Consider the following 16,745-nt stretch of genomic DNA (forward strand, 5'->3'; position numbering starts at 1 on the left):
AATTTTGCAGATTGTGAACATATATTAATTTCAATTATATCTATGTAAAAATTTTAAGATACGATCTTATGATTTAAAATAATAATAATAATAATAGTAGTAGTAGTAATAATAATAATAATAATAATAAAAGTAGTTACTAGTAGTAGTAGTAGTAGTAATAATAATAATAATAATAATAATAATAATAATAATAATAATAATTAGAATAATAATAATAATTATAATAATAATAATAATAATAATAATAATAATAATAATAATAATAATAATAATAATAATAATAATAATACAAAAAGTTGTCGAGCTGAAATCTGCTCGAGCTCGAGCTCGAGAAACCGAGCTCGAGCTCGAGCTCGAGAATTCATTGGCGAGCTCGAGCTCGAGCTCCATCTTGGCGAGCTCGTCGAGCTCGAGCTCGAGCTCGAGCTCGAAGTTCCAGAGTCGAGCTCGAGCTCGAGCTCGATAAAAATGGTCGAGCTCGACTCGAGCTCGACTCATTGACAGCCCTAGTGTTGACACAATCGCCTCCCAAACCTAAGAGGGCAACATAACTCTGGGTACAGTAAATGGACGGAACAATACAACCGATCTTTCATCCTTCATGTTAGAAGCTTTATGAAGGATGAAAGATGTAGGCAGAATATTCCACAAACAACGTCACATACGACTCGTCCGCTCATTGTACATAGACGTTGCCAATGTATCCCTCCAAGAATTCCATGAGGGGTTGCTCTCAATGTTCTACACGCAATCGACATCAGCCTCCGCACGTTCATCTCCATGACTAGGCAACTCGTTGGGCAGTGGATCATCGGGCATTTCGATCTTTAAAAAATTGTGCAACAAGCAACAAGCCAAGATGATCTAATTTTGCACCTTAATGGGGTAGAATGATTGACTTCTTAGAATTTCCCATTGCATTTTAAGTAGACCAAACGTACGCTCGATGACATTGCTCGCGGAAGAGTGCTTTAAGTTGTGAAACTCATGTTTATTTTGCGGTCTACTAGCTCCACTGTCCCATTCTCGTAGGTGATACCGTTACACCTCTGTATGGGGTCAAGAAACCTTTAGCATTCGTGTAGCCATTATTAGATAAGTAGTACTGCACAATGCGTAATCGAACGTTACAAAGTGAATTAATTATTTAGAAGAAGAAAATGTTGTAATTGAATGGGCTATAGGTAGATGGTATAGCTGAAGGTGACACCTGTAGGAACTCTTAGTCTACCCTGTCTGTGGACGGTATCACGTAAAACACGACTATCCGCTGCGCTCCCCTCCCAACCAGAAAGAACGTATATGAATTGCATATTAGGATTGCAGACACCAAGTAAATTCACGGCCATGTGGCCTTTGCGTGTTCAATACCGTCCCTTTTCAACTTCAGGTACTCGGACGTCAATGAAGGTTCCATCCAACACCCCGAGACAACCCTACGGCGAGTAAGATAATCACAGATGTAAGGTGTATATAAGAAGCACATTGAATTTGAAATTGATCATATTTAATTTTTTGAAAATTAAGAAAAAAGGTAATATGGTGTACTACTACCTTAAAACCATCTCCAGCGTGGGTCCATGCAATCGTCGATAATTGGCGTCGATCGAGCTAGGAGTATGTTGTACAATTTGATTATTGCTTTAAGGATCCGGTGAAAATGTTTGTGGATCGTGCGGCCGGAACGTAGAAAATCATGCTTCACCACACAAATCTTTTTATGATGGGCCACAACACTAAGAAAAATTGCGACTTGCTCTGGCACGGTACAAAATTTGCTTTCAGAAATCACACCGGAATATTGGAACAAATAGCACAGCCGACCGAAGGCGTTACGGTCATATGTACGTTGCGCAGGCATGACTCATCATTAACAGAAACTAGCCGGTGAAGGTGACTAATCTGGTCCGGTACCCGAATATTGGTTATGTATCTCGGAGGTCCAATCCGAAGACGACAAGGTTTACGTGTGTTCAGGTGTTTTGTAACATAAGTGAACATAGTGAGAGCGATTGTAAGCTTGTCGAGAATTTGTTGTACAATAATTAAAGCCAAAATAACTCTTTGAAATGACCTTATCCTAAACATGAAAAAAACTTTTATTCACAATGACAATAGTTTGGATGATTGCAAAGGCAAGGACAATGAAAAATCACCAAACATTGGGTCAACAACATCATAAAACACAGAACATTGCTATATTGTAAATAACCTAGGTACAAAATCCAAAAATACAGGCATAATTGCATGAAACAAATTGCCCACTTTTTGGGCGAATATGGTAAACATTAAAGAATAACAAAGGCACATACCCGTGTAACCATTATATTAAAACGACCAAACCTAATTAGCTAAATGTTATAGTATGCTCAACCCAAGTAAAATTTGACGGCAGTAAAGAGTATAAGGCACAAAAGTACTGAAATGTTCCACTGAGAAAGTAATGACTTGAAAGAAACCCACCTTCAGATCGTGAACAATTAAAGTACGAACCACAAACAATAACGATTCTCGGGAACAAGAACTCACTGGACAACGTAAATGGGACCTCCGGGTGTGATTCCTGCACCCCTCACAAAAAGACCAGAAAAAAAACATTAATTTTTCAATTTAGGAAAAGTGGACAACGAAGACGAGATACCATACAACCCAGTGATTGAACAGTAAGATACGTAGATACAAACTAACGTACTGACGAACATTGGCGACGATGAACTCACCTCGAGGCGATGCTACCGGTAGCTACCTGGAAGACATGTCCTTAAAGCGGGATTTTGAAGAACATGGAGAAGATGATGGTTTCAAATGGAAAAGCGAGAGCGAAGTAAAGGCGGTAGGGGTGTGTATAAGGCCAACAATGTCATTTCAAGTGCTGATTTGAGGGTATTATAGTCAAAGTAACACATCTTGAACGCTGGGATACATTGTCCGGATGCGAATCCCACCCCAATTGACGAGATACTTATCAGGCGATTAATCCCACTTCGTCCCGGGCTTCACTAGGTAGTAACGGGCCGCCTCATTCGCAAGTAAACGCTCTGCTGACCAGGCTTACTCCGTATATACTGCCTAATCCACCATAGTAAACATGGCCTAAGAGTTCACAAAAATTGGGTTGGTGTTCGCGTAAGATTTCCTACCCAAATTATCTGATCAGATACCTGAATTTATATATTAAAAAAATAAAAATTATGTGTTTTTTTATGTTTGAGTCTAAGTCTGTACACATTTCCTTCTCTTTTCAATCTTCTATTCTTCTTCTTCCCTTCTAACCTCAACAAAAATCTCTTCTTTATCTAAATCCTAAATTTATAAAATATCATAAAAAAACAAAGAAATTAGAACACCAAATTCAAAAGTTAGTATTATTTTTTTCTTTTATTGTTTAGTTAATTATATATTCAAATTTCTATTATTTATTGTATCAAAAACTTAAATTTTAAAAACTAAAAAGAATTAAGTAAAAAACTTTTATTATTTTTTTTAACAATATATGTATATATATATATATATATATATAAAGAGGCAAAATTTTGCCTCTGTAAGAACAGAGGTTCGAAGAAACAGAGGCAAAGTTGCCTCTGAATTAATGCATTTAGAGGCAAAATATGCCTCTATTTTTTCTTAATTATTCTAAAAAAATAAAATAATTTGGGTACCCGACATAAAAAGTGGGTCAGGATCAAGTAGCTAAAAATAGCTATCAAAAAGTTTGAGCACCGAATCCGAACTACTTGAACTTTTATTACCCGACCTGACTCCCACCCCCATTCATGAATGGGCTTGGGGTTTCTAACTCAATTATTTTGATAATGTAAATGCAAAATTTCTAGTTTTTCAATGAAAATAAATAATATTAATAAATGAGCCCTTTTTTTTTCATTTAATCTTATATTTAACTCGTAATATATATAAAAGTATTTTAATTACATCACTGCTCATAAATTCAAATCTCACTGAAAATATAAAGTTAATCTATTTTATTTGCACATATTATAAGTTGATGGTGGCTAATTTATGATATTTGATTCAATAAAAATTGACATTAATTCTTGTTGTGTTGGTGAAATTATGATAATCTGTTTAAATGGGATTTGCCTTCTTTTAACAACTACCTTTTTACTCTATTAAAAAATAAAAACTCGTATGATGTCTTAATTTAGTTGTCAAAGTTGATATTATTCCATGAAAATATTTGAAATCATGACTTTAAGTCACACAAAACTTGTAGGAATTGTCCCATTGTATGAGGATTTATTATCATTGTTATTTATTATATTAATATATTGCTAAATTTATTAAAATATTGATGTAGTTATGTAATTATCAAATTTATAAAAGAATGACAATGATAAAATGAAATAGTGAATATTTCTATACTTTATCCTTCCCAAAATTGATTTTTTTGTTTTCCTTTTTCTGCAAACTAATAAATTTTTGAGTTATAATTATTTCTTTCTTGAGCCAAAATAACAAACTTTTTCTTTCAAACTTACACTTATAAAGCATTACAATAACTTACTAACATTTTGCCCGGAATCCTTAACCCACATGGTTAACGTTGCTCCAATATTACAAAACCTAAAGCGTGCTTCACGCGTTCAATTTTTTATACATACATAACTAATAACTTGGTCAAGGAAAGTGGAACTGAGCAGCAGCCCACCAACCCATTCAATCATGGTTGCCAATCTGTACTAAGAATTCAGTTCATGTCCCAAACAACTCAATTCTTTACTAAAGAATATGCCGACTTTTCACAATTTTAACTACAAATCATTGTGTTGATACACAGTTGCATTCTGTCTGAAAAGAAACATCAAAGAACCTCACTCCCACAAAGTTTAGGAGGGCTTTCGTAGGCCAATTTTCATGAGAAAATATCCGGAGTAGGCCTTGTTCTTGGCCCCATATGCACTTTTTTCACATGTTTCTCTTGAATCTTTGGTTGGGTGCCGTAAAGATCCTCTCTTGATTGCTACCCTTTTGTTTTGTCTTTCTGAATTTTTCCCTTTTTTTTCGGCTGCTGTCTCTATTTAGTATTTCCTCGATTTTTCATTTTAGTCCATAGATATTTGTCTTATTTCTTTATTTAATGCAAGAATGCATTTAGATTAATAAATCCCATTTTGCTGCAAATGCCTGACACCAAGATTTTGCTCTCATCTAACCATTTCAGGAAAAAGGTAGGTAGTATTTCTTTATTGACACCCTTTTTTTGTCTGTATACAGTCGAGGGTTTCATTTTACTCTCCTCTCTCGTGTATAAAAGATATTTGTGTATCTTCCTCAAGCCCTCCTCTGAGCAAAGCTATCTTCCCATTCCATCCCCCCAACCTTATCTCCACCACCCTATCTCTCTTTCTCTCTTGTGCTCGCTTCATAAAATTAAATTGGTGAGTTTCTTGAGGGAATTCTGCGTTGAAACAAGAAGAGAAAGAGAGGGGGTGGAGAAATGCAGGGCGTTTTGCAATCAAAAGGGCTTCTTTCATTGCCTTCAAACCCAAGAACGAGAGCTTTTGCTCCACAGCCATCACAGGGTTTAAGGTATAGGTTCTATCCTTTAAATCCCTCGTTAAAACCAGGGCTGCTTAATGGATCTTCTTTATCGCTTAACGCGTTCTCAAAGTTTCAAGGATTTATTGCAAAGCCTCAATTGGTTGGGCAAAAGAGCAGAAATTATCCCTTGTTTAGAGCTGAGGCGGCAGCAGCAGCAGCAGATGGGCAGTCTTTGTATGGAGAGAAAGAATCTCCCAAGTTCATGGGTATTGAGGTGGAGACTCTCAAGAAAATAATACCGCTTGGGATGATGTTTTTCTGTATTCTGTTTAATTACACCATTCTCAGGGATACTAAGGATGTTTTGGTGGTGACAGCCAAAGGGTCTAGTGCTGAAATCATACCTTTCTTGAAAACATGGGTGAATTTGCCTATGGCTATTGGGTTCATGCTCTTGTACACCAAATTGGCTAATGTGTTGTCAAAACAGGCTCTTTTCTACACTGTCATTCTTCCATTTATAGGCTTTTTTGGGGCGTTTGGGTTTGTATTGTATCCACTCAGCCAGTATTTCCATCCCACAGCTCTGGCTGATAAGCTCCTTAATATTTTGGGCCCAAGATTTCTTGGCCCTCTTGCAATTTTGAGGATCTGGAGTTTCTGCTTGTTCTATGTGATGGCTGAACTTTGGGGGAGTGTGGTTATATCTGTCCTGTTCTGGGGGTTTGCTAATCAGGTAATAGTCTCATATCAGTATTACATTTTGTCTGTGCATGTGTTTCTCAAATCATGCATTTAGTTTGATAAAACATAAATGATTGGATCAACCGTTGATTATTTCTTTGTTTATTCATCTGTTGTTGTTTGTCCTGATTTGAAACTATTGGTGATATGTACTTAGACTGTAATGTGGAACTGGATTGAAGTTGCTCAAATTATAACAAGAAATTCATTGTTTTAGTTAGCAAAAAAACTCTGTTTTCAAGAAACTATTTCGTTTCCTGGGCTTTGTTATTGTTTCCATTAGCCTGAATCACGATACAGTCTTGTATGGTTGGGAGTTTATGCATGCACTTGATGGCCGTTGCTCTGCTGATGAGTTATTCACTGATTCATATCTTGCTGAAGAAAGTTTGTAGGATCTGAAGTATACAACTTAGCAATTTTTTCACAGAAATGTGCTAAGTTGTTTTCCTATTAAATAATGCTCACTTTTTAGCAGATTTTTTTATGATATCGCTTTCGTCGTGCTTTTGTCCACTGGTAGTATGCTATTCCCGTATCTTTCCCAATAAAGGAGGAGATAAGGAAGAAAATATCTTAGCATATAAGAGATTGGAAACTTATTGTGATTTTGCTATCAGGTCATGTGTCTGTATATTTACTTCTTTCATCTTGATGAAAAATGTACTGGATCATTTACCACTAGTTAAATGCATTCTCGCAGATCACTACTGTTGAAGAAGCAAAGAAGTTCTATCCTCTTTTTGGACTTGGTGCTAACATTGCCCTTGTTTTCTCTGGTCGAACGGTGAAATACTTCTCTCAAATGAGGCAAAACTTGGGTCCTGGGGTTGACGGCTGGGCCATCTCCTTGAAGGGAATGATGAGTATTGTGGTGCTGATGGGGTTTGCGATTTGTTTCCTGTATTGGTGGGTGAATAATAATGTTGCTCTTCCCACCCGTAGCCAGAAGAAGAAGGTAATTGGCTGCAAGAATCATGCTACTTTTGCTTGATTCTTGCGATATTATGTCTTAAAATATAAGTTTCCTATAAGTTTCAATGCAGGCAGTTCTTGTACTTGTTTCCATAGTGGCTATGTTGCTTTAATTGTCTGTTAACAGTTTTATTCGGTTTTGTCAGGAGAAGCCAAAAATGGGGACAATGGAAAGTTTAAAGTTCTTGGTGTCTTCTAGATATATAAGAGATCTTGCGACCTTGGTTGTAGCATATGGTATCAGCATAAACCTCGTCGAGGTTACATGGAAATCAAAGCTCAAAGCTCAGGTAAAACAAACCTCGCCCATTGTCATCTGCACCATCCGTCAGTGATTATGTGAATTTTCAATTTCTTTCATTTCTCACGGCTCTCTAAATTGTACAGTTTCCAACACCAAATGAGTACTCTTCATTTATGGGCGACTTCTCAACCGCTACTGGGATAGCAACTTTCACTATGATGCTGTTGAGTCAATGGATCTTTAACAAATACGGGTGGGGAACAGCAGCAAAAATCACGCCGACCGTCTTGCTTCTAACCGGAGTTGGCTTCTTCTCCCTGATTCTGTTTGGCGACCCTCTTGCTCCAGGTCTTGCCAAGATTGGGATGACTCCACTTTTAGCTGCCGTTTACGTGGGAGCAATGCAAAACATTTTTAGTAAGAGTGCCAAGTACAGCTTATTTGATCCGTGCAAGGAAATGGCCTACATTCCTTTGGACGAAGACACCAAGGTTCGGAAACTTAAGTTACCTAATAACTGTTCGACAAATATGAACTTGTTCGCTTCTGAACGTACGACGAACATGCCATTTCATTGAATGGATGATTATGTTAACTTCTTTAATCCATGTTTAGAACTTGATAAACAGCATGGCGTTGAGCTGAAATTGATTTAAACTATGCTCGCCATCTTTGTCTCTTTTTCTTGTGTAGTAGTTAAATAAACTCTGTTGTCAGGTCAAAGGAAAGGCAGCGATCGATGTTGTTTGCAACCCGTTGGGGAAGTCCGGAGGCGCTTTAATTCAGCAGTTCATGATTTTAACCTTCGGATCACTTGCAAACTCGACTCCATATCTCGGAGGCATACTTCTTGTGATTGTTCTTGCGTGGTTGGGAGCCGCAAAGTCATTAGATGGCCAGTTCACCGCTTTGAGGCAAGAAGAAGAGCTTGAGAAGGAGATGGAAAGGGCCGCTGTGAAGATCCCGGTCGTGTCTCCGAACGAAGCTGGTAACGGTTCTCTTGCTGATGGACCGACCCTAAATCCCACCGGAGGCGACTCATCGTCGGGCGCCTCGTCTCCGCACGTGTGATCATATTTTTCCATTACCTGCAAAACAGGAGTAATAATTCAAAGTACTTCAGAAAGATTTATCAGGTGGATTGATGGTGTTAGGATTTTTCTGTCCAGAAATCCTTATTTGTAAGAATTTGTTTTAGCCTCTTAAATAATCAGAGCCAGTTAGTCTTGTCACTGACTGAATTGAGCCCCTCTGATAGATATAAAAATCTTTGCCCAATGTATTTTGTTTTCTTTAGCTTTGTAGTTGAGGGATAGCATCCTATCCAGAGGGCATGTTTATAGTAAGCTCAATTCAAATCCATACCTTTTCTTTTACACACACACACACACACACACACACATCTTAAAAAAATAGGTTGAGTTAGACCCAATCAATCCAACAAAAACTTAGAGGGTGTTTGAATAAGTTCATAAGATTTTCAAATTATATAATTTTTTTTTGTATAAGGAGCTTTTTTGTGATTTGATATAATTATAAATGTTCTTTTATTGTTTGAAAAATTATTAATATTTTTTGATTTTAAACGATGGTCTAACAACCAGCCCAATTTGTTAGTTTTCCATCTATTTTTGGTGAATTTATCAAAATGCCCTTGTTGACTATCAATTATAATTTTACTCATCTTAAAAATTTTATGAAACATTTTCTATGGATTAAGTTGATCATTTTTCTATAATTTTTAAATTTTTTTCATCCAACTCACTTGATTTTTTTTTTATAATTTTTGTTTAAGAAAAATCAATAAGCGCAAAATTGACAATTTTAGATATATATTCAAAAATTAAATAATTTAATCAAATATCCAAAGGGAAATTGGTATTTTTTCACAAAATGAGAGGACTTTTGAAATCATGCTAAGTATCAGGGGAGCTTGTTGTAATTTATCATTTTTTTTTTAAAGGAGTATATAAGATTCAAAAATAAGATATTAGAAGTTTATAATTTCGTTTTAAAAAGCATGGAGTTACCAATTAATTTTCAAAATTTTACCGAGTTCGTTCGATTTCTTTTCAAATTAATTATAAAATTATCATTACTACATCTTATAAGTTTCATAATTTTATTTTATCCAAGCAACAGGGCTATTTTTAAAATAAAATTTAGGGATAATTACATTCCCTTCACATGTGATTTGGTGGAATTACACGTAAATTCTCTATTACTTGAAAAATTACATCTTGTATCCTTGAGGTTTACTTTCTTCTAACAAATAGATCTCCTCGTTAGTTGAAATTCCCTGAATTTGTTGTTATTAACGAAAAGCACTGGATGGAAATTGATAAACATACCATCAATTGACTTATTATTAACTTATTGCAGATCAAACAAACATTTTTTTTGGTTAAAATATCTTTGCAATGATGAAAATATACATCCTCAGATGCATTAACATGCGAAGATGTATAAGGGTAATTTGGTCATAAGAAGATATATTTGTCATGCAATAAATTAATAATAATTCAATCACGTATATATATGGATTTTTCTTTGATATTTTTTTGTTTATCAGTAAATTCGGTAAATTCTGGCTACTAGAGAGACTTATTTGTTAGACGAAAATAAATTTCATAGATGTGATTTTTTAAATTATAAAAAGTCTATATGTAGTTATACCAAATCTCATGAAAAGTGTAATTATTCTAAAATTTAACATTTTGTAAAGTTCAGAAATATCTTATCTTATAAGATGTATCCGCGTACATTTATGCAATGCATGAAATAAATTTAGCCAAATATCCTCTTTATCGTGCCCCCAGAGAGGCCAACCCAATAGTTATGACACAAGACTTCCTTAAGAGAAATTTCATGTTCAAATTTTGGATGTATGCGTGTTTTAGGTGCGCGAGTGTAAAGAAAAAAAAAGAAAACAGACACCCTCTTAATTGTCATGAAATGCTTCTGGCTTGAGGAGTTGGTGAAATATTATTCATTTTAATCGTTACGACTCTACCAACATATTACATATGTTGAGTATCTACCGAATCAAATATTATGGGTCGAATTCTCACGACAATTCGAGGTCTGTCGACCAAAGTGATATCTCACTGGAGAAACATAGGCAAGAGCATTTGTTCATCTAGCTAGGAACTTCCAAGTACCAGGTTAAAATTGTACCACATCAAACCCACTGATTTCTTGTTTTTTATTAATAATTACAGTGTAAGAATGAATTCGTCTTGTACCTCACCCTTCTCTTGTGAACTCTGAAGAATACAAGTCCCAGCAAATCCGTGACATATTTCATTAAATGCTGCAACAAATGTAGACAAACTTGTAGCAGCTCATCACATGGTTCTTCTCGCCATTTATGGTGCCAAATGTTATTACAACATATGCATCACAAAAATCATCTTAGCCAACTTATGCGTGCTTTTGAAATAACGGGTTATTTTTAGCGAGGTTCATAATCATTTTAAATAGCGGATAATTCTTAGTGAGTATTGGGACGTCGAGTTTCAAACGACACCCTTCGATTTGAATCGAACCCACATTCAGGTTACATATACGAAGGTTTAATTGTGATCATATTGAAACATATCACACTCTTCGATCTGTGTGGGGTCGATATGTATGAAGGGTTGTGATCATTCGAGGACTTGAATATGTTACGTGAAATATTTATGAATTTCAAGTTTTTGTTTCTTGAAAGGTTCGCTCAAATCCAAATCTTTTCATTACGATGAAGTCCGAGAATGAGTTTTACATCTCAAGAAGTATGTAACAAAAGATAAAACTTTAAGGCCACATTGCAGCTTCAGCAAAATGAGGAAGAGAAAGAGGACAATGATTTTTAATGCAAATATGCCCTCCAGTGACCTATCATGGCTTATTCTCTACTAGATGAAGAACAAAACTCATCACAACACCACACAAACCGTTGATAGTGACTTCAGAAGGGATCTCCCCGTTCCTCTTAATTTCCAATCTTATCCTCCTTCTCCCCTCTCCAATATTATGTTCACAGATCACTGATAAGGAAGGTTTCTACCAAAAGCAAGGGCATTCTTGTCAAGTACAAAAAGTTCCTGCACTTGCCGCGTAGTTCGTGCACTTGCCAAGTGATGACCTGATAGGCACAGATTATCTATCTACACTAAGTTATGCAGCGTTATTGAGTGCACATAACTACTTCACATTTGTCCCAAAATGCAGAATTCCTCGCCGGAATCCGTCACGTTATCCAACAAGTTAGCACGGTCGCCGAGCGATCAACGCTGGTCCGATGATGCCGACATTTTAGACATGGATGGTTTCATCAAGACTCTCTTAGGAATCCAGGGGAAGGGAGTTAGGCCTGACTTGATTGGCTCAATCATCACACATTATGCCTCTAAATGGATTCCTGACCTAGCTGGAGACGAGCCAAAAAGTGCGGTTTCCAGCTTCCAAGACTCGCCGGAGAGTATCACTGTCTCATGGATGAAGCAGAAGCTCTTGATTGAGACTCTAGTTGGAATTCTGCCCTCAGAGAAGGACTCTGTCCCCTGCAACTTCCTGCTACGTCTCCTACGTCTTGCTAACATGGTCGGCGTGGAGGCTAAGTGTCTTGCTAAGCTTGAAAAGCGTGTTTCTTGGCAGCTCGATCGGGCTTCGTTGAAAGAATTGATGATACCATGTTTTAGCCACACGTGTGCCACGTTGCTCGACTGTGAGCTCGTGCTTCGGCTGGTGAGAGGGTTCTTGAGCTCGGAGGAAACCGTTAGGAGTGGCGCTGCCCTTGCGAAAGTGGCAAAGCTTGTGGATTGTTATCTTGCTGAGGCTGCCGTTGATTCCCATTTGACATTGCCTGAGTTTTTCGCGCTCGCTTGTGCCGTTCCAAGCCATGCACGTTCAACAGATGACGGACTCTATCGTGCGGTGGATATATATCTCAAAGTAAGTCGTATTTCACTTTTCATTATTTAGTACGCATCACTAGCTAAATATGGTAATTTTTGAGACGCCTCAATTGAGCGAGTCATTACCTTTAGTAAATATATTATACATAAATGATTGTGATTGTTTAAAAATAGAATAAATTGGGACTGAAAGTATCAAAATGTGTATTGGGGAATTGCTGTGTTGTCAGCAACACACGATTCTTGAGAGGTATTCCTGGGCAATGTCATGTGTATGAGACTTACCTTTCCCTTGACAAGAACAAACCAAGAGTGCCTGAAATTGGCTTTTGTGCTGTCAATTTGGAACGGGTGTGTTATGGTTATGCATACAGAACTGTTGGCGCTAATACATTATCAAGTGGTCTCGCCATTGCATAAATCTCACGGGCCCGGTCCAATCAAAGTGGGCCGGTCTGTATTGGTTTATGTGTATATGTTTTGGGTTTCACAGGACTAATAATTTGACTTTTTATAATGTTAATATGAGAACCAAATATTTAGATCGTTATTGAATTTGTTAATTTATATCTAAAAAAGATACTATATTATAAACACTAACACGAGTGGTATGGGTCTGGATCGAACAGGCCCGCAATAGTACATCGGGCCCAAGGCTTCTATCTAGGTACAATATACTCTCTTTACACTCGGTTTCTCAAACACAAGATATTCATCTCATTTCCCTCTCCCACAACACATTTATGTACTCATGGTGAACAGGCACATCCAGGATTGCCAAAGCAAGACAGGAAGAGACTTTGCACTTTAATCGACAGCAGAAAGCTCTCAGCAGAGGCATCACTTCATGCAACTCGGAACGAGAGGCTTCCAGTTCGGGCCGTGATCCAAGTCCTCCTCTCGGAGCAAACCAAGCTCAGCAAGCAAGTCGACTGGAGTGGGCCCTTGAGCAGCGGCCGTAGCCCGGCGGTAGGGCCCGAGGGCCCGGCCCGGTGCATGTCGAGACGCGAGATGTTCACGCAGCAGATGGAGATGAAGAGGTTGAAGGAGGATGTTCTGAGGCTGCAGAGCCAGTGCATGAAAATGGAAGGCGTGATTGAGCAGATGTTGGAAAAAAAGAAGGGAAGTTTCAGGTGGAAGAAGCTTTTGGAGTTGCAGTGTTTGAGGCCCGCAAATGATCATGATAGGTTTTTGAATCACTATGTTGAGGCTTGAGGAGTGATTTGGTGTATTTGTTGGTTTATTTCCACTGGGGTTATAATTTGTAATGTTTTTTTTTCAATTTTTTTTAAATAATACTAACTATTATTAGTGTTTAAATTTCTTATTTTTTCTTGGTAAAGATAAATTTTATTACAGAAAATATACGTACAAAAGCTATATAGCATCACATGGTCGCCCATACTACCCTCCGAATTCTATACATTGTCAAAACTTGTATAGAATCCGGCCTATGATGAGCTAATAATTTAATACGAATTTGCTTAATCACTAGCTCGACAATGCCCATTGGGATTTATGAATTTGAAATTAAATATTTGAAATTCTTAATAATAAATCAAATACACTAGCCCAAATTTACTATCAACTATGATTTCATTGGCTACGGACTAACATTATAGTGAATAATTATATATCATTAACCATGATTAAATAAATATCGACGTAAAAAGTTAGATTCTTTATCATGGAAACTATTTTTGTCAGGGCTATAAATCATATCAAATATTTTAACAAAACTTGTAAAAACTACATCCAAGAACCATTGCATGACCGTCATCAATAAATATTTACACAATTATTTACTTTTAATATAATAATTAGTCATAATTAAATATTAAATTCCATCGACTGATATTAGTTACCAATCCAGTCTTTCTAAATTTTTTTGAAGCAATTCCAGTTTAACTAATAATATTGGTAATGTTTATCTGTAAGTTGTTTAGATTTATTATTTTAAACTCTATCCTATTTTTAAAAATTTATTGATTTTAAATTATTTATTTAAAATTTGATGAAAAATCAATCTAATTGAACATATTCTTGGCACCATAACTTATTTCTTAACTCTTGTAATTTTAATTCATGCTTGATAAATTGTATTTTTAGAAATAGGGTTTTAAATCTTTGATAGCATCATAAAGGATATCCAGACCTCTCTATTCCATATTTATCAGTAATTACAACCAAGCCTTAAGAAAAGTGGAATATTGCAAAACGGCCAATACCTATTTTCATATTACTATTCTACATCTACTATTCCTATCAATATTAGATATATAGACTATGTTTTGTTTCGTGTTTGGACATTTCCTGAAACAAGATAAAACACATCCAATGTTTGTTTTTATGTTTTTTATACCTTATCTGTGTGTTATTTTATTTTTCAACTTTTTATATATAATATAAAAGAGACATGATTTGACAATGCACATTGCTTTTTGTCGTAAAAAAAATACAATATTAAACATGCAATATTTATATATATACATATATATAAATATATATGAAAGAGATATAATTTGACAATGAATAGTGATTTTTGTTTCCTAAATCCCAACATCAAACCTAAACCATTTATTTTAAAATATTTTAAATTATCTAAAAATACAAATCCAAACATACCATCTATCTCCAACACACACTTATTTATCTCTATTTTTTTATCTTTATCTCTAAACTATCAAAACAAAACACTCAAAACACAAAGATAATTTCTCACGAAGGGCTGTGGCAGCTGGAACTTTCATCTTTAGAATAAAGAGTAAATTATATCCATCCCCTAAGATTTCATTTGTTATAGTTATATTTTAATTTGTTAGATTAAAAATTATAATTATTCTACTTGAGATTTGTTCCGTGTTTTACGTAATTAACTCTATTCAGCAGGGTTAGTTTGATAATTTTATGCGTGACATTTCAAATATATATCATACAAAATTTTATTTACAATTGACGATATTTTCGAGGTGAGATGTCATTTGAACCAAATTTTAGGGTCGAATAGGGATGGCAATAGGGTAGGTCTCGGCGATTTGCCAAAATCAAGGACCCATTCCACTAAGAAAATTCTCACTATGTTTGGTTTTGATTTTGGCCCATCTTTGAGATGGGTCAAAATATAGAGTATGTTTGGTTTGCTTAGTTTTGTAGGTTTTGAATATATTTTTGATTATTTTAAAATAGTTTTAATTATTTTTTCAAAAAATATAATTAATTAAAAAATAATATTTATTTTAAATCACTCACAACTAAATAAATTATATATATTTTTATACATATATATATAAATATATATAAAAGAGACGTGATTTGACAATGAACAGTATTTTTTGTCTCCTCACTACCCAACATCAAATATACCATACTTATTTTATATTATCTCTAAAAACAAATCCAAACATACACACTATCTCTAACTTATTTTTATTTATCTTTGTTTTTCTTTCTCTATCTTCACAAAATACCCCAAAATAAGTTAAAAACAAAACCAAATATTATGTTTGAATCCTGATCCGCTCTGGATTCCATAGCCTAATAGACGCAGTTAATACTTTTAAAAATATTATTCTTTAAAAGATAATACTACCGTAACTTTATGTGTATATTTTAGGCATTAAATGTTTTTTGATTGGGTTAAATATTTTTTAAATTTTAAAAAAATAATTATAATTTTTGATCTAATATGAATATATATAATATCATACCAATCTCATATAGCGTAGATGCATGTACTCTAACTCTACCCTTACAGTAAGAAGAGCAAAGTGTAGAGTATTTCTTGGCCCCCCCCAAACTCTATCAAATTTCCCATCTTAAGGAGCTTAATTATTTTGTTTAGGCAAAATCTTCTTAATTATGAATATAATCATTGATGACCTAAGCAAAGTCTAACCTTTAGGATAAAGCTTAAGGGCGGCTTAAACGAACTAATCTACTTCATCAATTAATTCCTCCACATAATTAAATATATTTGAAATCTGAATCGAAAAATAAAATCTGAAAAAATAAAATAAATTACCCCCCCCCCCCCCGCACTCCATTCGACATATACAACCCCATTACTTTGGAAATGATTTTAGACAAATGGCATATGTATGTTGAGTGCAGTAGATGTAGTAGAGATAGAGTAGACTTGCAACAGAAAATCTGATCCGTCTGGACTTGGGATAACGAGGGTGAATCATGTTTTTTGCTGTAAAAATCCGTACTTGTTAGCGTAAATGGCGTATTCAAATGTGCATGCACAAAGGGGCATAGGTTACTAAGCAGTTGGCTATTAACATCCTATCATGCTGCTCTAGCCTAACGCACAGCCGTAGAGCAGGACGATTCATAAGGTTTGGCGCATTTGAATCTGGATTTACTCCATACTACAT

The 16,745-nt window shown here is 35.4% G+C and overlaps 2 protein-coding genes across 2 annotated transcripts; both read left to right on the forward strand.

Moving 5' to 3' along the window:
* Window positions 1-5,227: 5,227 nt before the first annotated feature.
* Window positions 5,228-8,827, forward strand: LOC105157554 (plastidic ATP/ADP-transporter). The gene is made up of 5 exons (XM_011073962.3): window positions 5,228-6,238; window positions 6,950-7,204; window positions 7,368-7,511; window positions 7,609-7,956; window positions 8,183-8,827. The coding sequence occupies exons 1-5, from the start codon at window positions 5,459-5,461 to the stop codon at window positions 8,534-8,536; spliced, it is 1,881 nt and encodes a 626-aa protein (XP_011072264.1). The 5' UTR covers window positions 5,228-5,458; the 3' UTR covers window positions 8,537-8,827.
* A 2,425-nt stretch (window positions 8,828-11,252) lies between these two features.
* LOC105157555 (Phototropic-responsive NPH3 family protein) lies at window positions 11,253-13,686 on the forward strand. Its single transcript, XM_011073963.3, has 2 exons — window positions 11,253-12,403; window positions 13,129-13,686. Exons 1-2 carry the CDS (start codon window positions 11,675-11,677, stop codon window positions 13,579-13,581), a joined length of 1,182 nt encoding a protein of 393 aa, XP_011072265.1. The 5' UTR covers window positions 11,253-11,674; the 3' UTR covers window positions 13,582-13,686.
* The last annotated feature ends 3,059 nt before the right edge of the window (window positions 13,687-16,745 follow it).

The sequence above is a fragment of the Sesamum indicum genome, linkage group LG3 (assembly GCF_026168435.1).
Source record: "Sesamum indicum cultivar Baizhima isolate 11 linkage group LG3, ASM2616843v1, whole genome shotgun sequence".
NCBI lineage: Eukaryota > Viridiplantae > Streptophyta > Magnoliopsida > Lamiales > Pedaliaceae > Sesamum > Sesamum indicum.